This window comes from Chelonia mydas, chromosome 2 (genome assembly GCF_015237465.2).
Source record: "Chelonia mydas isolate rCheMyd1 chromosome 2, rCheMyd1.pri.v2, whole genome shotgun sequence".
Classification (NCBI taxonomy): Eukaryota; Metazoa; Chordata; order Testudines; family Cheloniidae; genus Chelonia; species Chelonia mydas.
The window spans coordinates 140,689,527-140,711,873 of record NC_057850.1 but is presented as its reverse complement, the minus strand read 5'-3'; the positions used below and the strand labels follow the sequence as shown (position 1 = coordinate 140,711,873).

Below are 22,347 nucleotides of genomic sequence, written 5' to 3'. Positions count from 1 at the left end.
AGAGGTGTACTTCTACGTAACCTTTCAAAACATGATTTTCTATAAAATTATACACCATGTTGGGTAAGATAGAGAGATTTATTTTGAAATACCTTGAAGTACAAAATGTAACAAAGAAGATATGAAATTACACATCATTATGAACAGATTTTTAAAAATCCAGTAAGAACTTTAAAGAAGTTTGACAACAGATAAAAGTAAAGGATAAAAAGACAATGCTACACAACACTGGCTGTTGAAAATGACTTTATAATTTGATAAAATGCCCATTTCCAACCCTGATAGGTTATGAGGCATCAGACTTTCAATCTAACAGTCCCTCAGCAAAACACTATTTCCAGTATTTAACTCATTACTTGGTAAAATGCTTCAAGATGCTCTGAACATGAACAAAATTACATTTTCTATGATTCCTTTAAGTGTACTTGAATCATCACCCATCTAAAAAAAAAAAGGCCACACACTACTGTTTTTTTTATTATTATTAAATTGCTGTAACTCAGGATTGCTATAAATGAAAGAACAGAGAAAGGTTTTTTTCTTTACTGATTTTCAGTTTACTTGCTTTATGTATTTTATAGTATTTTGTCAGTTCACTCCCCTTTGTCAACCAAGCGGCCACATCTCTTATTTGCACAGGTATTCCACCCAATAATAAAAAGGTGAAAATCTTAAAATAGAAAAACATAATTGTAAACCCACCAAATTGGCATGAGATGTCATTTTTCAAAGCTGTCTCAATTGGAAGTTAGTCACAAATATTAGAAGGACTCCATGTACAGTAAAACTCCTTGATTTGAGCTTCAGTAAAACAGACATTCAAAACCACTGGAAATAATTTGTAAGTGTGCAGTTTGCTGATTCAGTCAGAAAATAAATGTTTGCTTGGGGTGGGTCTAGTGTGAATAATAATATAGTTTATAAAAAAACTTCATGTGAAAGTCTAGAAATACCTTACAGATGGCATGAAACTGATGTGGGATAAAAACCAAAGATGTTAAATGATTTAGTCAAGGACACAAAGGATCTCAGCAGACTCAAGAATAGAATCCAGGCCTCATAACTCTCAGTCCCCAGGCAGAAGGCACTAGAACACAGTTGCCCATGAGCTAGTGTCATTCCCTGATATTTGGTAACATTCCTCAAACAGGCCTAGGCTACTTACTACCAAATACTGCTGCATCTGATCCTCCCCCCATAAAATGGCACATTCTTACTCAACAGTTGTGCTCCATATTTGCTTGCTACACTGACAAAAATAAAGGTTTAACTACTTTTTACTCCTGTTGATGCTACCAAGGCAACACAGCTGAGTCTAAATGAGTCTTTGGTACATCATTTACAGAACTGTTTAAGATCCAACAGTTACAGCTATAAAATCTACCAGTGCTGATCAGTGGCGTAGCCAGGTGGAAAAAACAGGGGGAGCGGAGATTAAAAAAAAGGCGCCACCCACTAGTACTCACCCAGCGGTGTTCTGGGTCTTCAGCAGCCCTTCGGCGTCGGGTCCTTCACTTGCTCCAGTCTTCAGCGCTGAAGGACCCTCCTGCCACCACAATACCGCTGAAGACCAGAGCGAGTGAAGGACCCGACGCCAAAGTGCTGCTGAAGACCCGGAGTGCCGCCGGGTGAGTTAAAATTTAAAAGGCGCCAAAGAATTAAAACGGCGCCACTTCTGCTCGGTGGGGGAGCAGGGCGCCCCCCAGCTACGCTATTGGTGCCGATAGGATGTCGCAGGAGACCTTATTTGGTCTAGAGAACTTTTATTACAACTGTTGATGTAAGAGGAGAAAATAAGGCAGCTTCCCTCCCATTCACGCACTGGGAGTTTCTCATCTATACTGCACTCATCCCTGGCATTCTAATCTGCATATCTCCCATTACTGTGAATCAGTAAGATTTTAATGTATTGTTCAGTAAATATTCAGCCAAGATATCCCATTTTCTCACCTTCACTTTTTTCCAGCAGGGATGCAATCACAGCTTCATTTTCAACAGGATTCAATGAACACGTAGAATAGACCATCCTACCTCCTTCTGCCAGTTGTTCTACACCACGGGTTGCAATCCTTAACTGCAATCTAAAAGAAAAGTGTTTGTCTAAACCATTCAGGGACCAGCAAGACTCCCATTATCCCTTGTACAAAGCACCCTGTTACAGGTGACGCTTACTTGAAACCTCAGGGAAAACTTCATTACAGACATTCTAGCTATATTAAATTAGGCATTAAAACGGGACACACAACATTTAAACACAGAGCTTAATTTCCTCACGCCTCTATTGAATGTGTCCATTACCACAGTATCTGAATGCAGGCAACCTATCTTGGCCACTATCCCTCTCTGGCCCAGGAATTCTAGCATTAAAATCAACAGAATGAGAAGCACGGCCAGCACAACAGTTAGTGTTGTACCAGAAAGACACATATCACACAATACAATATCCTGGACGGGGATGTGCATCCACAATACAACTCTGCCCCTAAAATAAACCCCATAAACGAATTTATTTCAACTACTAGAATACTACTCTTTCAAATACACTTTCTTAGGTATACAAAACACTGTTAAATTTTAAAGAACTTAGTCAATTAAGCTATTTCCCAAAAACCTTACAAAAAAATTTCTATGGATTGCAATAATTTGTAGTGTTGAAAAGCAGCATATATAAATCTGTACAACAGAAAGTTAGTACAATATTAACATATCAAACCATATCTAAATTGAGAGGTTAGTAAAATTAAATAATTTTAGGTTTTAAAGTAAGATTTTAGAAATTTCTTTTTTCTTTAAAAAAAAAATCAATTTACAAAGATATGCTTAATTCCAGAATTCACATAAACCCGCTACCACCAAACTACAGTGTTAAATTAACAGCCATGTTTGATGCATTACAATAGCCAAGAACCCAAGCTGTTTATTTGTACAACAAGGTCAGGACCAATCTTTTATTCATATTTATCAGAGATAACAATACAGGGATTTCAACAATATTCATATTTTATTTTACATTAGACTTCTGGTATACAAAGTGGACACTGCCATTTTAGGCTTGCACGATCTTCCCTGCAGCTCCTGCCATTCGCCTCCTATCCAATTAGCTGGCTCACTGCCATTACTGTGCCCCCCACTGCTAACAACTCACTTCCAATGGATTCCCTGCCTTTGCATTATTTGTGGGGCCCTACCAATTCATTTTGGTCAATTTCAGTCATAAGATTTTTAAAAGTCAATTTCAGTTTCAGATGTTTACATCTGAAATATCATGGTATTGTAAATATGGGGGTCATGACCCAAAAGGGGAGTGTAGGGTGTTGCAAAGCTTTGCATGTGTGCGGATGGGGGTAGGGAGTCGCATGATTGCCACCCTTACTTCTGTGTTGCTGCTGGCAGGGATGCTGCCTTCAGAGCCCAGCACAACTATGGAGTTTCCTGCAGCCGGGGGAAGTTCCTGGGGATTTGATCCAGCCCCAGAGTGGCCCCTGCAGGGGAAGAGGAAGTCCCATCCCTGCCTAGCCCCACCGGGACTAGCAGCTGGAGTCCAGTGCACAGTAGGAATCCCCCGCTGGGGCACCCCCAGCCCTGCCCCTCCCCTATAATAGATATCACAGGGGAGATCAGATTTCACAGTTCACTATGTGTCTTTCATGGCTGTGAATTTGGAAGGGCTCCAGTTATTTTGGTATTCATAAAAACCAAAAACAATAGGGATGCTACCCTATCTTTAATGTAGACTGATCCCACATTTGGACAATTATCCCCTTCTCAGAAGAAAGTACGAGGAAATTAGCGGTTTGTTGGGGAAGTGAAAGGTGGCAACACTTCATAATTTCTATTTGTAAAACTGTTACACTGATGATATTTTCTGCAAATATATACAGGAATTAGAATATGCACTTTTACCCATGTAGCTGTAAGCTATTTTGTGTTGTCCATTTTTTCCATACATCTATGTTTTTTCTCATGGTTCCATCTCCACTGCAATAGAAGTTTATATGTTAATTCACAAATAAAAGATTTTTTATGATCTACATTTAACTCTATGCTGAAAAATAAGTAAATACAAAAATGGTGGTTTAACCCATGAGGCGACAATCCATTTTGATACTAATCACAGGGGATTCATCTTAAAGAGGATGCTAAACCCCACGCAGATCTTGTCTCAGACTCTAATATTAGCCAACTGTGAGACAACGGAACAATAATCTGTCTCAGTTATTACCCGGAATTCCCACTAAAAACTGGAACAGCAATCAAGTTAGACATAGATTTCCCCCTTTTCTAATTATTTCTTTAGGGATTAAAGGCAGTCACAAGATAAGAAAATTGTGGAACAACTATTTACAGGCAAAAAAATCATTTCTTTAAAAACAAATTAAGTTTTCAAAGTTAATAATCAAAACATGATAAAGCAAAATAAAAAAAATACATCACTAAACAAGTACTTTCTTCACTATTATTGCAATAGTGCCCAGTCAGTATTACAACCCCATTTTTGCTAGGCACTGAACACATGTAGGAATACCAATCCTGAACTGAAAAATTTACTATCTAATTTGATTCATATGCTGCTAGTTATCTTACCCCAGTTACTCACTTCAACACATTCCTTGTAAGCTACCAGACCCAAGAGCAGAGCTCAGACTCCTACCTCTAAGTTAGGGCAAACTGGATCTTCCATCTTAATCCAACTATTTAGCTCCAAAGTCTCAGAAACTATGCAACCCATCTCTACTCTGAGTGGATTTCCAGCACCAGACTAGTTTTACCAGCTGAGAATCAATCAAGAAAGTCCAATAGGCAACAAAACCTTGTAATGCACCCACTGAAGTTAATTTCACAGACCTAACATATAAAATCCCAGCCCCAAGTAATAAATTAAAAAACTCCCATTGACTTCAATGATGCTAGGATTTCACTCCTTATTTTAATATAAAACATGAGAGGTTTTCAAAGAGTTAGTTAATATTTTTGCTTAAATTAACTTATTTCAGACTATGCATTGAGATTTAACAAAAATGTGACATCATTTACAACAGTTGGAACTTCATATTGCTATATCACTGGGCTCAAGTAAATTCCTGACAAATGCTTCTTCACGACAAGTACTCTTTTCACTAAAAGAATTCCATTTTGAAGATGTATAATGAAGTTAAAAGTTAAAGAGAAAGTAAAGTAAGTATATGAAAGTGACTTGGTTTACTCATACAAAATGGCTGGTTGGATGGTTCAGGACGCTGGTAATGTCAAACACTGCACTGGAAATAAGGTGCACATTTTTCACAGTGAGGGTAATTCACCACTGGAACAGTTTATCAAGAGTCATGGTAGATTCCTTGTAACCAAAAGTGAGAACAAATCATACAGCAGATGGTGATGTGAAAATAGTAGTCTCCATCCCAGTTACAGTGGACAATAATCCACACAATAAGAAACAACATCTCATCTGTTATTTTTGTTGATACTCTCAATAGAAACATCTAGGCCACTACATATGGGGTCTACACCGCCCTGCCTCCCCTCCTGCCCAGCTTTTTACAATAGAACCAGAGTACACAAGTTGCTTTAAATGCTTTAAGATGCGGCTATTCATACTAAAGGACTTCTTTCCAGACTAAAAAAAAAAAAATTTAAAAATGCACAATCATAAAAATGTGAATGTTCATTAAAATATGATACAGGATAAGGGCACATAAAAAGCTGCTTTTGTAGTGACAGATTGATTTTTTTCAAGTTCATTTTTAGATGAGGAGAGCTTTAAATTGAAGTTGCTCCTGCAACTTTTCTCCTTCCCAAGCAGCCAATTAGAGTCAGCGCTACACAGGATGGCTCTAAGCTATGGCCAGTTAGCCACTGACACTAATTGGTTAAAGAACTGCACTGAGGTCCTGTTCAGCAGGCCAGACTTTTTTTCTATACCCCTCTCTCACAGAGTGCTGAATGTGGTGGGGCTTGAAGCCACTCATTTGTCTCATTCTCCATTCACTAAGTGGGATGAGCGGTTTACCCGCCCACCACCCATAACTAGCACAAATAAACCCTTACTCTTCAATGTGCATCAGCAGCAAAAATAAGAGCGTGAACATAACTTTAAAGGAAAAATGGCTTGAGTGCCTACAGAACAACTAAGAGGACACCGGAAAGAAGACAAAAGGGGAAGGGAGCAAGGGGAAGAGATGATCAAAGGGGAGTAACGGGGACAATAAAATTCCAAAAAACATGGAACTAACAAAAAATACATATAGAAGATTGTTCAGTCACAGAATAGGAATTCTCCCTCAGTTTTTAGCTTCCAATCCAATTAACTATCAATTGATTTAATAATACAAAAGTAGCTAAATGACGACAACGTCTCATCTTTCCCTCTGACCAAGCATTTGGAATCTTCCAGTGGGAGAGGGTGCTGACATAGCAGGCAGGAGTGATCCTACTCACAGAAGATGAAAGAATACTTCTCTGAAGAAAAAAAAAAATCAGTGAAAACGGCACCTTCTAACTCAGGGTATTCAGAGTCATATCTGTTCACATTACTCATTAAACTAATTTTTACTTTTAAATCCAATGTACTCTTCAAGCACCAGCCCAGCTCTGAAAGAATTATCTGGATTCTACTCTGGCTCATGCATTACCAACAGAATACTTAAATGCACATTAACTTACATTTGTGCAAAAATTTACATTTTGTTTAAAAAAGCAAGCTTTTAGAAAATCTACAAAAAATAAAAATGTTTCCAGATTTTTTCAGAGTCTTAAAAACATACCCCTGCAGTATTTGAAAGAAACACGGCAGCACTAGGAACCTGAAATTAGTGATCATAAACAAATGAAAATGACTTTACTGATTTTCATTATCCAAGAAGTGCAAAAAGTAAACAAGGGCAACTATGCTGAATTATTAAAAAAAATTCCTTTTAGTAGGCAAAGGTGATAGCAATAGAGGGAAAATAATTTATGTATTTTTCCTGACTGCATCCCTTTGAATTCCATTTACGTTTCCCTTAACTTTCTTTTTTCTTGGTGATGCATGAACTAGGAAGAATTCTGACTTTCCGATTCCAAGCTAAATTTCCAAACAGTTGGGGGTAACGGGGGTGGGGGTGAAGAGGTTTTACTTGTAAATTAGGTAGATTTGATATGGAAGTGATTGAGACAATAACTAGGAATCCTACAACGCCATTTTTTGAGAGAGTCGCTTTTCAGAACAGAACTGCACTTTTAAGCCCTGAAAGAAATAAAAACAACTATGCTTGTACAACTTGTTTCAAATGAAAGAAATTAAGATTAGTGCAGGATTTAGTAGTGCTAGCTCTCCCATAGGTATTTAGACTGGCTATCTCATTTTAGATACAGTATTAGTATATAAGATTGTATTTGCTTTTAATATGAATTTTGTTTCCATTAATTCCTGCAGTTCTGGAATTAAACAAAAACTAAAAGGTGTTATATCGCATATATATGCTCCATATATACCCTCCCATTCCTGATATAAAGGTTTAGAAGACAAACTTAGCTCATTGGCCAATGGAAGCTAAGGATAGGCTGGAGTGAGGCAAAAAGATCACTTATTTTAAACTAAAATTCTTTATTTAATCTGATGTGAAAGGAGAAACAGCTTGTTTTGGAAATCACAGCGAACCCTGCCTTTCTTCGCAGAAAGACAGTAGGACAAATTAATAACAAAAAAGATTACATTAAAAGTAGCACATTTAATATGTGTATTAAGAAGTAAATGCAATATACCTGCAGGGGACATCACATAAAATCCTATCATAGAAGAGGACCTCTTTTCTTCCATTATTGTCTATTTGTAGAGTAGGGATGCTGGAAGCGTCATGATTTACCACCATGATGCAAGGACTGTTTAACCTCTTAGCCTGATGAACCAGCAAATAGCAGCGCTTGTTGTCAACATCATTAGCAATTACAAACCCCTCTGGGAACAAAATAAAATTTACAGGTTAACAGGAAGCATCTGTGTTTTGCATTCATATATTAGCCAGCAAACATTCTGCAAAAATATATATCACAGAAGCCAAATCGTGGCTTTACTATTCAATAATTATATTTTTAAAATATAGTTTTCCCTTCATATTGCATAAATTGTTTGGAGATGAGCATTTTATAGTCCTAATTTTTAAGCCTCGTTTCAAACATTTGGAACATGGAGTGCTCTGTTTAAATTAGAAGTGATCCATCTTGACACTATGCAACTGCAACAAAATACAGTTCTTCCGCATCTCATCCCAGAGTTAGCAGAGCTTAATCGCAGAGATGATATGCACTGATGCCCGAAAAGGACAAAGTTGCTCTGCTGAACACAACACATGGTATTTTTGCAGCAATTTTATAGAAAGTAAAAAGAATTCTAAAGTTAAAGAAAAGTGACTGTAAACAGATGGTTCTTATAATGAAGAACTAACACAACCTAACGTAATATCTAAGGAGAGCACTAGAACAAAAATTTCCAAGATACAGTCTGTTGAATTCACACTTGCTTAATTACATGGACAAATTAAGCTCCAATCACATTTAATGTTACTTCAACTCTCAGACTTACCTGGAAAAGGAACATTCATGTCTGCATGCAACATTTCAATGAGCTGCGCAGTCTTAGACCCTGGTGCAGCACACATATCTAGAATCTACCAATAAAAAGTTTAAAAGTAAAACATTTCAAGATTTCTCAAACGTGTTCAGCAGTTTTGATTTTAAACTGTGATTTCTTGCAAAGATTTCTTTTAAGCATAAAATAGAAAGTTCAAAAGTATGACACAAAAGAGTTCATTCTAGCTATTTCTCAGATGAGTTACCCTTGTTCTGAGCATATATCCATCAGCTAAGGCTGTATCTACCCTATCACTTCTGTTGGCAAAACTTATTTCGCTCAGTGGTGTGAAAAAATACACCCCTGAGCAACATAAGGTACACCGACATAACACCAATGTGGACAATGGAAGCTCTCCTGCTAACAGATACTGCTGCTTTTTGAGGGTGGTTTAATTATGTTGATGGGAGAGCTCTCGCCTGTTGTCATAGAAAAACTACACAAGAGATCTTACAGCAGCGCAGCTGTATCGGTACAGCTGTGCCACTGTAAGCTCTCTAGTGTAGACAAAGCCTGAGACAGGCGTTCTAGTTCAGTCTCCATGCACTTGAGCAACTATCATTAGAGTTAATGAGAACTATTCATACACATTAAGGGTACCTTTAAATTACAGTTTTTTACTTCATATTAATTATCTTTGGTGAACTGAAAATTAACACATTTGTAAAGGCCAGTCTGGACACTCTCCAGGAGTTTGTGGTTTACCTTAGGGGACAATTTACAGTAAAACTACAAATTTTCATATAAGAACTGGGTCAGACCAATGGTCCATCTAGTCCAGTATCCTGTCTTCCAACAGCGGACAATGCTAGGTGCTTCAGAGGGAATGAACAGGTAATCATCAAGTGATCTTCCCCTGTTGCCAATTCCCAGCTTCTGACAAACAGAGGCTACGGACACTTCAGAGCATGGTTTTGCATCCCTGCCCAGCCTGGCTAATAGCCATTGATGGACCTAACCTCCACAAACTTATCTAGTTCTTTTTTGAACCCTTTTAGTCTTAGCCTTCACAACATCCCAGGCAAAGAGTTCCACAGGTTGACTGTGAATTGTGTGAAGAAATACTTCCTTATGTTTGTTTTAAACCCAACCCCCTTGTTCTTGTGTAATGAGGAGTAAACAACACTTCCTTATTCACTTTCTACACACCAGCTATGATTTTATTGACCTCTATCACATCCACCTTAGCCATCTCTTTATCAAGCTAAAAAGTCCAAGTCTAATTAATCTTTCCTGATATGGAAGCTTTTCCATAGCCCTAATCATTTTTGTTGCCCTTTTCTGAAGCTTTTCCAATTCTAATATATCTTTTTTGAGATGGGGCGACCACATCTTCACACAGTATTCAAGATGTGAGCGTACCATGGATTTATATAGATGCAATATGATTAAGGTTGTGAATCTGTCATGAAGTCACAGATTCTGCTGCGGCCAATGCGACTGGCCTGGGAGCCACTGTTGGGGCAGTCTCAGGCCACCGCGCCCTCTCTCCCCCCAGCAGCAGCAGGAGTTTGGGTGTGGGAGGGTGCTCAGGACTGGGGCAGGGGGTTGGGGTGTGGGAGGGGGTTAGGGCTCCAGGCAGCGCTTGCCTCGGGAGGCTCCCCGGAAGCAGCGACGTGTCCCTCCCTCAACTCCTAGGTGAAGGCGAGGCCAGGTGGCTCCATGCGCAGCCTCCGCCTACAGGTGCTGCTCCCATTGGCCATGGTTCCTGGCCCTAGCAGCCGAGGGACATGATGCCACTTCTGGGGAGCCATGCGGAGCCAGGTAGGGAGCCTGCCAGCCCCGCCAAGCCCCACCCCGCCCCCAGAAGCGGTGGTGGTCCTGGGACACCCTACCCCCCGAAAGCACACAAGATTTAGTGAGGGGTATATAGTACAAATCATGGACAGGTCACAGGCCATGAATTTTTGTTTGCTGCCCACAACCTGTCCATGACTTTTACTAAAAATACCCATCACTAAAATGTAGCCTTAAATATGATATTTCCTGTCTTATTATCTATCCCTTTCTTAATGATTCCCAACAGTCTCTTAGCTTTTTTGACTGCCACTGTACTCTGAATACATGTTTTCAGAGAACTATCCACAATTACTCCAAGATCTCTTTCTTGAGTGGTAACAGCTAATTTAGACTCCATCATTTTATATGTATAGTTGGCATTATGTTTTCCAATGTGCATTGCTTTGCATTAATTTCATCTGCCATTTTGTTGCCCAGTCACCCAGTTTTGTGAGATCCCTTTGTAACTCTTCTCAATCTGCTTCGGACCTAACTATCTTGAGTAGTTTTGTATCATCCGCAAATTTTGCCAGCTCGCTATTTACCCCTTTTTCCAGATCTTTTATGATTATGTTGAACAGCACTAGTCCCAGTACAGACCCCTGGGGGGACACCACTATTTACTCCTCTCCATTCTGAAAACTGACCATTTATTCCAACGCTTTGTTCCCTCCATGGACAAACCTATGGGAAGTGCCTAGATCACGCTTTACAAACATGTCAACTACTTTGAGTTAATTGGCATCTTGAGATATAACCACCAATCACCCTGGGTTGAGTCACACATCTTGTGGTGTTGATAGCACTCCAAACAAAACAAAACAATGCTCCTAAATAGCTCTTGCTCAAAATGAAAAAATGAGCCACAGTGGAGAGCTTAAAAAAGGTGACTATAATATTATAAACAGAGAAAGCCACAGAAAAGGAAGGGGGGAAAATACATGAATACAGTTGAATTTTGAAGATAAAATATTTTTTGAAGGATGGAGGCAATGAATTGATTCAAAAACTTAAGCATACAGAGTTAAAAAAAATCTGTTCTTATTTTTCAGTATACACGAACTGGAGCCTAGAGTCATTGCTAATCTCTGTATGCAGAACACATGGTCTGTTCTAACAAATAAATCAACACAAATGCTATGGGGTTTGTAATTTTCTTATTTTTCCTGTAATACTTCCAATTCTCACATTACTTTGAAGATTACCTTATGATGAGGATTAACATTAAGCAGCAGAGGAGGGATCATACTGACAGCTTCTTGACGACTAATGTTTCCCTGAAATAAAATGAACATATGTGCAGCATCCATTAGATCTGATACAAATGTGATTTACTTCACAATAAAACATTAATAGTGCTGTATAAATGAATGTGCACTGAAAAAGTCAGCATTACAAAACACCATGCAACTCCCCCCCCCCCACAACTTTTTCCTTCTTCCGTCACAGATGCAGAAAGTTCTTCCTTTGCTCTCTTCCTTTAACCACTCCACTTGCTCCAATGAGCGCATCCCATCTTCTGATCTCTCTCACACTCACTCCTCCGCTTCCTTACTCTTTTCCTTAACTTTCCTCCGACTCCTTCTTCTCACAATATAAACATGCCTCAGTCTCTCCCATCTTAAAAAACCCACTCTTCACCCCACTTGTCTATCCAACTACTGTCCCATCTCCCTTCCTACTAAATTTCCAGAACTATAATCTACAGTTCACAATCCCTGGATGGAGCTCCTCTCCTTCCATTCCATCCTAGACCGTCTCCAATCTGGCTGCTGCCCCTTGAGCTCCACTGAAACTCCTCTTGCCAAAATTCCTAATAATCTCTTTTTAGCCACAACTCAGAACCAGTAATCCATCCTCATCCTCTTTGAAGTCAGCCAACTTTGAGACCACCAATTACACTCGTCTTGAAATCGTGTCCTCTTTTGGCTTCTAATTGCTTCTTCAACATGTTCTTTGGAGGATCCTGATCTCCCATTCCAGCTTTCTGGGGGGATTCCACAGGGCTCTGCCCTTGGTCTGCCCTTCTCTTGCCCCTTTTCTCTGGGTAATCTTAGCAAAATCATAAATTCGATTACCATCTCTTTGCCAATGATTCACCAATCTTTCTCCCCTCCTCCAGACCTAAGTCCTTCTGTCCGAACTAAAAATCTCAACATGTCTCTCTGACCTCTCCCTCATGGATGCTGTCATAAACATACAGCTACAGGTAGCATAAAATCCCTCCTTTACCTGTAAGGGGTTAAGAAGCTCAAATAACCTAGTTGGCACCTGACCAGAAGGACCAATGGGGAAAGAAGATACTTTCAAATCTGGAGGGGCTTGGGAGGAGATATTGGGGGGGTTGGGGGGGGAGATAGGGTTCCAAGTGGCCCCTCCTTGAATGTTTGTTTAAATTACTTGGTGGTGGCAGCAATACCGTCCAAGGATAAAGAAAGGAATTTGTGCCTTGGGAAAGTTTTTAACCTAAACTGGTGGAATATAATCTTAGGGGGTCTTTCAATGTGGGTCCCCACATCTGTACCCCAGAGTTCAGGGTGGGGAGGGAACCCTGACAGATGCCTACCAATCAGCTCAAGCAAAACATGGCTAACGCAGATGTCTTAATTTTCCCCCTAAAACCTCTCTTCAATGCCACCATGTTGCCTGTCACTCAGGCCTATAATCAGGGCATCATCGTAGTTTCAGATCTTTCTCTAGGCCCTCTCATCTAGGCTGTCTAAACCTTGCAAATTCTTTCTCCACAACATCCCTAAAATGTGGCCTTTCCAATCCATCCACACAGCTAAATCTCTCAGTCAAGTGCTTATCTCACACCTCAATTACTACAAACATCTTTTTCTCTGGCCTTAAATACAGTCTTGCCCTGCTCATATCCATTCACAATAATGTGCTGTTCCATGATTAAGGCTTCTAGGCACTATGGTAACATAAATAATAAGAATAATTCTGACATTGCACTCATGCATTCTAAATTTCATTACAAATTTAAATATCAAGCTCACACAAAACTGACAAATATGAGTCAAACGAACAACATTAGTTTATCCTATTCGAACGTCTCTTCTTTCCCTTAAGATTAGGGATGTATTTCGTACTCAAGAGCAAGCAACTACAGCAACTCCAATCAAGCATAGTTCAGATAAGCATTGTACAAGCTTCCCCACCTTTCTCTGTTAATGAATTTGAATCCTGAAACCTATGTTCTATTATTCTCAACAAAAGCCTCTCTAACAGAGACAGCCAAAGGCCTATGTTTTCAAACGGTAACTAGTGATTTTGGGTTCATGCATTTTCGGATACTTACCTTGAACCACCTGAAATGCTCAGCACTACATCTCCCTTCTGGGAAAGGGGGGGGAGGGGGGGAGAAATGATATTAAAGCACCTTTAAGGCACGTCAAGTTGGGCAATTCAAAATTAGAGGTACTCAAAATCCACTAGCCACTTTTTAAAATTTAGGCCAAACTTTTTGTTATTGTTGCTCTGTTCTGGTCCTGTGATATTAAACACTGTCAAAAATGGACTAGGATGAGATCAAATAGATTTTCATGAGACCTTTTGTGACCTTAACCTACCTCTCCAGAAATCATAGACAGGACTTTTGAACACTGATAAAACACCCCAAATACAAAATAAATAAATAATAATAAAGATAGCAGTGTTTATCCAATAAACACTGGAAAAGCACTGGGAGAAACGGTTACTTGTACCTGAAAGCTTGTCTATACAGAGCAGTATTGTGGACTACAGGGGTGTGATTTCTAAGGCACACTAACGTGTTGCACATTAATTAGGCCGTGTAAACCTGTTGGTGTGTATAAAAGGCTCCCTAGAGCATTTTAACAGTTTTGTTTGAAACAGTATTACACGAAGTGCACTAGGAAACATTACAAAGAGACTACTCATCACAGTATATACTTCTACAGTGAGTAATGTATATAATACACATTACTCATTAAAGCATACACAAAGAGAAAACCTCCTCCCACAACTCTGATATGAACAGCTACATAAAACACAAAAATTGCTAATAAACAAACCCAAATCACCAAATTAATAAATCCACAAAAACAGGAGCCATAATTATAGACTAAGTGATCACTATCATGGATTGTCCACTCAGTGTAGCAAAGTACACCACACGGGTGATTTGTAAGCACGCTAACATGTGCCGTTCTAACTGCCCCACATAAACCCTGCTGGCACAATCTAAAAAGTACCTAGTTCATATTAACTGTCCCACGTAGATCTTGCTGGCATTAACGTGAACTAGGGACCTGTTCAGAGTGCATTAGGACTTCCTACATGAAGCAGTTAAGAGTTGAGCACGTTAGGGCTTTACAAATCACACCCTATACAGCACTTTGTCAGTAATACGTAGACAAACCTTCACTTCCCCATAAAAAGTGTTCTGGTTCTAAAAAGAAAATTCAGCTTTGGACACAATTCATTCATTTGTTTGTTACATTTTATTTAAAAAAAAAAAAAAAAAAGGCGTCTTACACATTCTGTCTCGCTAACCAGAAACTGATGAAACTTTTCCAGTTGTGGTGACTTCCGCAAGATTTTTCTGCTCAAGTTAGTGTGCCATGCTAGCTCTTCTGGATACCTGAATAAACAAAGAGAGACACCCAGTGCAAACTCACCAGAAACTAATGCAACTTCAAAAATCTTTCTAAATGAAAATATACAGCCACTTTTCTTTAGGCAATTTACAAATTGTCTAAATTATTTACATACAAGTTGTCTGAAGAGCGCAGAACACAGTACAAAATTAAAATATGTAAGATGGTCAAGTAAGAGAAATATTAGACTTTTAAGATTCCAGGCTTTAAACAATTCTGTTACAACTCTCACTATGACTCTTTCATTGTAACAGCTTAGCTGAATCCACACCACAGATACCCGGGCCAAAATCTGTCATGGGACCATCTGATCTCATAAGAACATAAGAAAGAAAAGTAAGAAAATGTGCAAACTCAACAGAACAGGACATTATCAAACTACAATATTCCTGCTCCTACCTATGTCAGTACAGGATACACTTTGTGAGGCTATTATTAACCTTTACACTAAAGCAGCATCACAACGGATATAGCTGTGATTCATAGCAGACTATCAGAAAGATCACACAAACCACTGCCCCAAAAACTTCCACTGGACTATACTTTGTTGTGCTGTGGCAAGCGGTCAGCGTACAGCGAAGTACAGCCACAACAGCGTTCCCTCTAATTTTTCACACACATGTGCAGAATGAATTTTGTTATGTGCAACAATATGGAGAAAAAATTCATGTGGCGGGGGTGGGGTTGACGGTAGGAGTGGGAGGGGGCTCAGGGATGGGGTAGAGGGTTGGAGTGCAGGGGGGTGCGGGCTCTGGAGTGGGGCCAGGGATAAGGGGTTTGGGGTGCAGGCTGCCCAGGGCTATGGCAGGGAGAGAGCCGTGGAAGCTCTGGGGCCGGGGCCACGAAATAGGCGCCTCTTCCCTGTCCGCAGCAGGTCCAGGCCAGGCTGGGTTGGGGCCGGGGGAGAAGCATCTTTCCCCGCCACAGCCCTGAGCACCTGCACAGTGGTTAATAGGCTGCTGCACAGCTTAGAGGGAACTTAGCTCTGCAATCAGACAAATTAAGACTGATTCTGAAAAATGAACTGAAAAATAGAGATTCTCCCCTCCCCCAGATCTTTTTCCGTTCAGTTATAATAATCTTAGGTGGTCACTAGTAACTACAATGGATACAAACTTTTCAAATAACTATGTGGCATTTCCCTTTTACTAAAAAATATATATGATGTAAAAAAAAATTAATTCTATAAGAAACTTCATTTTGGGTATTAAAATGCGATAGAGAAATATCCGCCAAAAACAGTACTACTGAGCACCCTAAATCCATTTTTAGTAGCACCAAGAAAGTTATAATATGTATAAAAATGTTTAATGCTAAAAGGGGTCATTCGTTATAAGCAATAAGATTTGATTAGCCAGTGGGTATCTTTCAAGAACAACTAGCCAAATCCAGGGTTCAACTTTAAGCTCAGTAAATTCCACTACTAATAGTATATACGTTAATTATTAGATAAGGTAGCAAAGGAATAGAGCAAGCTAAACTCTTGAAACAACATATTCTGAGTTTACAAAGTGTCTTAGTTTTCTTACCACTTTAGTGGTTGTGGCACTTGAATTTTTTGCCCATCAACTACCAGGTCCTGCAACTCCTTGAAATACTTGTTCTTCAAGCAGTGCAGAATTTCTTTTGCATGGCTAAAGAAAGAACAAAATGTTTTTGATTAAAAAACAGTTGATTGATTTGAAGAGTGCAATGAAACAAAACTGTTCTGATTACAACACTTCCATCTGGGGCTGAGGGCACCATCATCAATTCTCTCCCATTTCTGTTTGATGGTTACCTTCTACCACCTAGATTTTATCCTTCCCACTTTAAGAAGCAAGATCACACTTTTGTTGATGGTCCTGCATACACCATCTACCGAGCAGCTCCAGCAACACAGAGAAACTGACACCAGTTTCACTCTGCTGCTCCTGTTGGGTGAAGTGCTATGTGCACTAGTGCAATTCTGTGCTGCTGCTCCTGTTGCTGGGGGCACTGGTCAGGGCATGTAAAAACAGGAAGACGACGAATGAAGAATTAATTAGAGCACAATAAACCCCTCTCACGTGGGGCACCTTTTCGCCACCTTTGCCATCTCTACCCTACAGATGAAAGCAGTTACAGATTAGGCCAGAAGACAGAAAATACCCCCACGACAACTCCTGCCGGACCTGGACACACCGCCTGGCAGGCGTAAGAGCAGGGGGCGGCTGCCGAACCCCAGGGGCTGACGCCGCTTCCGTGTATCGCGCCACCGGCGTCCCCAGCGGGCGTGTTCGGCTCCCCCCACTCTCCGCAGCAACGGCCTTTTGCTGAGCGCTTCCTACGCCCCGCCACCGGCCTCTCCCCGCCCCCACCCGCCCCGGGCCGCGCTCACCTCTTGTAGCCGGTGATGCGCAGGGTGGCGGGGAGCGGCTCCCTCAGCGCCGCCATGAAAGGCTCCCATTCGCCCTCGGGCACGATTCGCAGCTCCCGGTAGTAGCGCTCGAACAGCGCGTTCTCCTTGACGATTTCGGGGTAGCCGCCTTCCCAGCCCTGCAAGAGGCGGCGGCGGTCCGCGGGTCAGACGCGGCGCGAGGCAGGGGAACGGAGCGCCCCATGGGCGCGGCTCCCGGGTTGGCAACAGGGAGCTCCCGGCGGGGGGGGGGGGGGGGGGGAATCTCGCGCGCGAGGATCTGACTAAGAGTCAGGGACCCTTAGCGCGCCCCGGGCCCGAGCAACCTATGCGTGCGGGGGACACAGGCGCTCGGCCCGCCGAGCCTCCGCGGCGTCAGTGAGTCGGCTACAGCCAAGCCCAGCCCGCCCGGCAGCTGCTTACCGCCTGCTCCCGGCCCTGCCCGTCCCCGCCGCCGCCCCGCTCGCGGCGCTGCTGCTGCCTTTGGCGGTTGCGCTGCCTGCGGCCCATCGCGCCCGCGCGCCGCACGAAACCGGCTGCTACCACGCGCCACGGAGCAATTGTCCCGCAGCCGAAGGCCAGCCGTCACCCAGTGTTGTCACGTGGCGCATGCCGTGGCTGAGTTTTTGCGCGTGCGCAGAGTCCTTGCGGGCTGACGGCACTGCATGGAAAGCCCCCCCCAAGGGCTGCCCGTGGATTCGCATGCAGCATAAACTCAAGTGTGCTAATAGTCCCCTTCGTTGAGCCAGCCGGCAGCGGGAAGCGCCGTTGTTTTAATGAACCGGGGTCTGGCCGGCGGGGAGGACATCTCTGTATCACTTGTGGGGATTCACTGTTTTATCTTTTTGGACTAGCCCATGAGCATGCCGTCTTTAGGCGCCTGTGTGTCGCCCACAGGAGGAAATAAGGGTAGGAACTCGGCCCGATGTCTCAAATTTGTATTAGCTAATCTAAACGATTGACAGCACAACTTCTCCAGTCGATGTTTGCAGAGATTGGGTACCTGACTCCTGCCGTGGTATGTCGATGAAAAGCTGTAAGAGAACCCACCCAAGGCCGCACCCCAAATATCGCCTCTCCGATTGTGACATCTGTGTGGGCGGGCTCAGGGCGAGGGTAGGTGGGTAGATAGGCGGGGCTCTGGCTCAGCGCAGCTGTCCCTACCCCGTCGTGCAGGTTGGCTGGCCTGCTGCCTGTCTCGCTAGAGTCCCGCCGTGCCCAGGCCGGCGAGGGGCCAGCGCCTTTTGCACCCAGTGGTCTCACTGGTGCCGCGTGGCCAAACCCCGCCGTTGCTCCCCGCGCGCGGCGCTGCGGCACCGGCCGGTGGGGACTGAGCGCACGTGGCCATGGAAGCGGCGGGCGGGTTGTGGCAGTGGCAGTCGAGGACGGATGAGCGGCGGCTGCTGGAAATCCTGTCCTACGGGCTGGTGGGCATTGGGGCGCTCTCCGCGCTGCTGCTGTGCTTCCTGCGGATGCCGTACGGGCGCTACTCCACTGGCCGCTTGGGCTACACAGTACCCGCCCGCCTGGCTTGGACGCTGCAGGAGCTGCCGTCGCTGCTGGTCCCGCTGGGGCTGAGCCTCTTCAGCGGCGCGGCCCGCCTGTCCGAGTGGCCGAACCGGATACTGCTGGCGCTGTTCATCGTGCACTACGCGCACAGGTACCATTTTTGTATTCGAAGTTATGAATATTGGCTGTGTACTTGCTTGATTTTTAAGTAACCTTTGTAAAGCATTTGGTCAGCTTCTTGAGAAAGGAATGTACAAATTAAGTGCCCAGTCAAGAAGCACTTAAGGGACAGCGGATCTTGGAAGGCTCCAATCCACATAAGAAGTCTGCATGAGGATGTTCAAGGTAGCATGTGAGCAATGGCTGCTGCCTGTAAAAACTGAGTCATGCATGGACATATGACTTACCTAGGTGAGTCCAAAACTCCATCTTGGAGCTGGACTTTGCATAGGAGAGAGGAAGGGTTTTCCACCCACAAGAGACCATTTGGTCTTCAGCTGGCTAAAGAGAGAGCCTCTCCACCCCCAAGGATACCTGCTTGGTAATTCACTTTGTTCTGTCTGTTACTACTTGGAACCACTTAAATCCTACTTTCTGTTTTTAATAAAATCACTATTTACTTATTAACCCAAAGTGTGTATTAATACCTGGGAGGGGGACAGATAGCTGTGCATATCTTTCTATCAGTGTTATAGAAGGCGAACAATTTATGAGTTTACCCTGTATAAGCTTTATACAAGGTAAAACGGATTTATTTGGGGTTTGGACCCCATTGGGAGTTATACATCTGAGTGTTAAAGATGCTTTCTGTTTAAGCCTGCAGCTTTGGGGCACATGGTTCAGACCCTGGGTCTGTGTTGGAGCAAACTGGTGTGTCTGGCTCAACAAGACAGGGTGCGTGTCTGGCTCAACAAGACAGGAGTCCCAAGCTGCTAGGGAAAGCAGGGACAGATGTAGTCTTGGCACATCAGTTGGCAGCCCCAAGGGAGTTTCTGTGATCCAACCCGTCACACCTGTCATTCATCCTTGTGGCACAGCCCTCCCACTTTTAAAAATGATGGGGCCATGGCCCTGTGATTCCCCCCCTCCCTTGTTCCAGTGCCTCTGTTGCCAGGTGTCCACAGACCTGGCCTGACCAGACACTAAAAGTTCGGTTATAGCAGTAACCGCAATCAGAGCAGTTGCTGCTGCCTGGAGGAGCTGCAGCTCAGCTGGAGAGAGAGAACTGTCTCCCAAGGTACCTACATCTTTGTCAGAGCTGGATCCAACTCCGTGCAGCCCTGGGAGGGATCCTATCTGCCCTCTCCCACACTCTACTGTCTTTACCCCCAGCCCCTGCCTCAGTCTGGGGATAGACCCTCCCCCACCCTGCTGTGCTCTTGTTTCTGGCCCCTACCTCGCTCCGGGGACTGATTTGCCTCCTCCTCTGCTGTGTTTGCCCTGGCCCCTGCTTTATTTCAGAGACCAACCCAGGCAGGACCCCTAGTAGCCCAGCTCTGGTCTCTTCATCCCCCACACCTGCCACGCTGCCGCTCGTGCTGCCCTGCAGCTTCCTGCTACCCCAGCCCTGAATTCCCCCACACACTCTGCTGGTGCCCCTCACTCCCAATCCACAGCTCCCTGCCAGCCCAGCCCTTTCGTTTTGTTTCTGCACTGCAGTCATTTACGGTAAGGAACATGGTGTCATGCTGTCAGCAGCGTAGGTGCGTATGTACGCACTGAGGTATACTGCAGGCATGGGTGAGGAGCAGAGCAGGAGACTATAAATCTAGGAGAACAAATGAACAAGTCCAAATGATAAAGAAAATAATGATGAAAAACCATTTGTGTCACTCAAAAATGGAGCCATAAAGCAGAAGTTGAAGATCAGAATGCAAATCTGTGTCGCGTAAACAGTTATTTCATTAATAACAATATAGAGACTCCTGGTGATGATATTAATACTACTGGTACTGATGAGCGTGTAATAAATTATACTATTATGGCAGTGGGTCCAGCCTACATTGATGATGGCTGTGAAGAACATGCTGTTTCTTCAGATGAAATCCTTTCGCCAAATAAAAAAACAGTGATAACCTGCTGCTGCAAAACATACCAGTGTGATTACCTTCTTCCAATGCTACCCTGTGGACTGTTGATGCTTTCACTCAGCAGTACTGCGTAGACACGGGTCCTGATTTCTGCCAAAATCGCAATGGAAAATATGCAATATCATCAAGGCAACATAAGAACAAAACACGGTAATTAACTTTTTTTATGCTTTTTTTAATACTTGAGTTATTTTATGAGATCAACTTTTTCCAGCAGGGGTTGACTTACTATTGCTTTTGTGAGTGTAGCCAGACAGCCAGCCCCCCCCCTCAGACCAGCATTGCTGGAAACACACGGGAGCCAAAACAGGGCACTCAACATAAATTCCAGCACAGCCTTTGAAGCTGTGAGAAGCACAGGTGTGCTGTGACAATGTGCCTCTGGGAACATATGCAACGATTAGGCTCACAGCAGGCAGAGGCCCTGTGACAGACATGGCTCTTAGCCCTTACTAAAACAGCATGATGCACACACACCAACATCCTAGGTGGGAAAATATTTACCCTGATAAAAGAAGTGTCCAGTAGTCGAAACTTATTGTTTCTCCCTTGCAAGTGTGAACTACTCTTGCGAGAGCTGGCGTCACCCCGACAGACCAGCCCCAATTTAGCATAGAAAGGAGAAAGAGAATAAAGGAGTACAGAGGTATAAGTAGGGGACCTACAGCACCATGATTTTTGAGTGCTTTTCACTATCTATCTGCTGGTCAGATAAGTGACAGCCTCCCAAGGCTCCTGCAGCTAAGAGGGTCCCTAAGCCTTGTCCCTTATTCGTCTTTCCGCGGAATTGAGTGACCGATCCTGGCTTGGCACCGCTGGAATCGAGAGATGCAAGGAGGGTAAGAAGCACCCACACCTGATCTCCTATCTTTAGTGTACACATATTTTGAAATAGAGCTCTATACTTTGTTTTCTTTCTTTGGGATTGTGGCTTCAGTTTTGTAACTTGTTTGTGTGTGTAACATCTCTACATTTAAATAAGTAGGCACTAGCAATTTTTGTAACCACATGATTAGAATCTAGTTTAATAAATTTTGGTAACCATTGTGCATAAGCCTGACTTGTTTCTCTGGTTTACTGTAAAGCAGCCAACACAATTAAAGAACCTCAGCCGTTTTGGCTATAAAGCCTGGCCATTAGGTGAGAGTACTAAGAGCCTAGCGTTGAGTTGTGCCGCCTCCACGGGGCAAACTCTTGGGGCACCTGTCAGTCAATCCTGGCTGCCCGCTGCGAAGGAGCTCTGAGCTCTAGCAGTTAAAGTCACGGGTGTGGAGAGGCTCTTAGTGCTGCCATTGGGGCACCTGTCAGTCAGTGTTGACTGCCCGCTGCGAAGGAGCTCTGAGCTCTAGCAGTTAAAGT

At 43.0% G+C, this 22,347-nt stretch overlaps 2 protein-coding genes across 3 annotated transcripts in view; one reads left to right on the top strand and one right to left on the bottom strand.

Annotated features, from left to right (window-relative positions):
* Positions 1-18,027, bottom strand: part of NSUN2 (NOP2/Sun RNA methyltransferase 2) — a 46,887-nt gene extending 28,860 nt beyond the window's left edge. The window contains exons 1-9 of the mRNA XM_037893362.2: positions 17,813-18,027; positions 17,372-17,529; positions 16,542-16,646; positions 14,891-14,996; positions 11,590-11,661; positions 8,558-8,642; positions 7,741-7,933; positions 3,904-3,978; positions 1,951-2,081 (exon numbers count right to left, since the gene is read on the bottom strand). Coding sequence (XP_037749290.1) covers positions 1,951-2,081; positions 3,904-3,978; positions 7,741-7,933; positions 8,558-8,642; positions 11,590-11,661; positions 14,891-14,996; positions 16,542-16,646; positions 17,372-17,529; positions 17,813-17,899 — 1,012 coding nt within the window. The 5' untranslated portion in view covers positions 17,900-18,027. The remainder of the gene's footprint in view (positions 1-1,950; positions 2,082-3,903; positions 3,979-7,740; positions 7,934-8,557; positions 8,643-11,589; positions 11,662-14,890; positions 14,997-16,541; positions 16,647-17,371; positions 17,530-17,812) is intronic.
* A 77-nt stretch (positions 18,028-18,104) lies between these two features.
* Positions 18,105-22,347, top strand: part of SRD5A1 (steroid 5 alpha-reductase 1) — a 51,051-nt gene continuing 46,808 nt past the window's right edge. Inside the window, exons 1-2 of one of the 2 annotated variants that reach the window (XR_006288778.1) lie at positions 18,921-19,049; positions 20,887-21,138. Coding sequence is in view for 1 of the 2 variants with exons in the window: in XM_037893363.2 (XP_037749291.1) it covers positions 18,736-19,049 (314 nt within the window). In the remaining variant the exon portion in view is untranslated. Of the gene's footprint in view, positions 19,050-20,886; positions 21,139-22,347 lie in introns of both variants that reach the window. The other variant, XM_037893363.2, reaches the window with a different exon arrangement.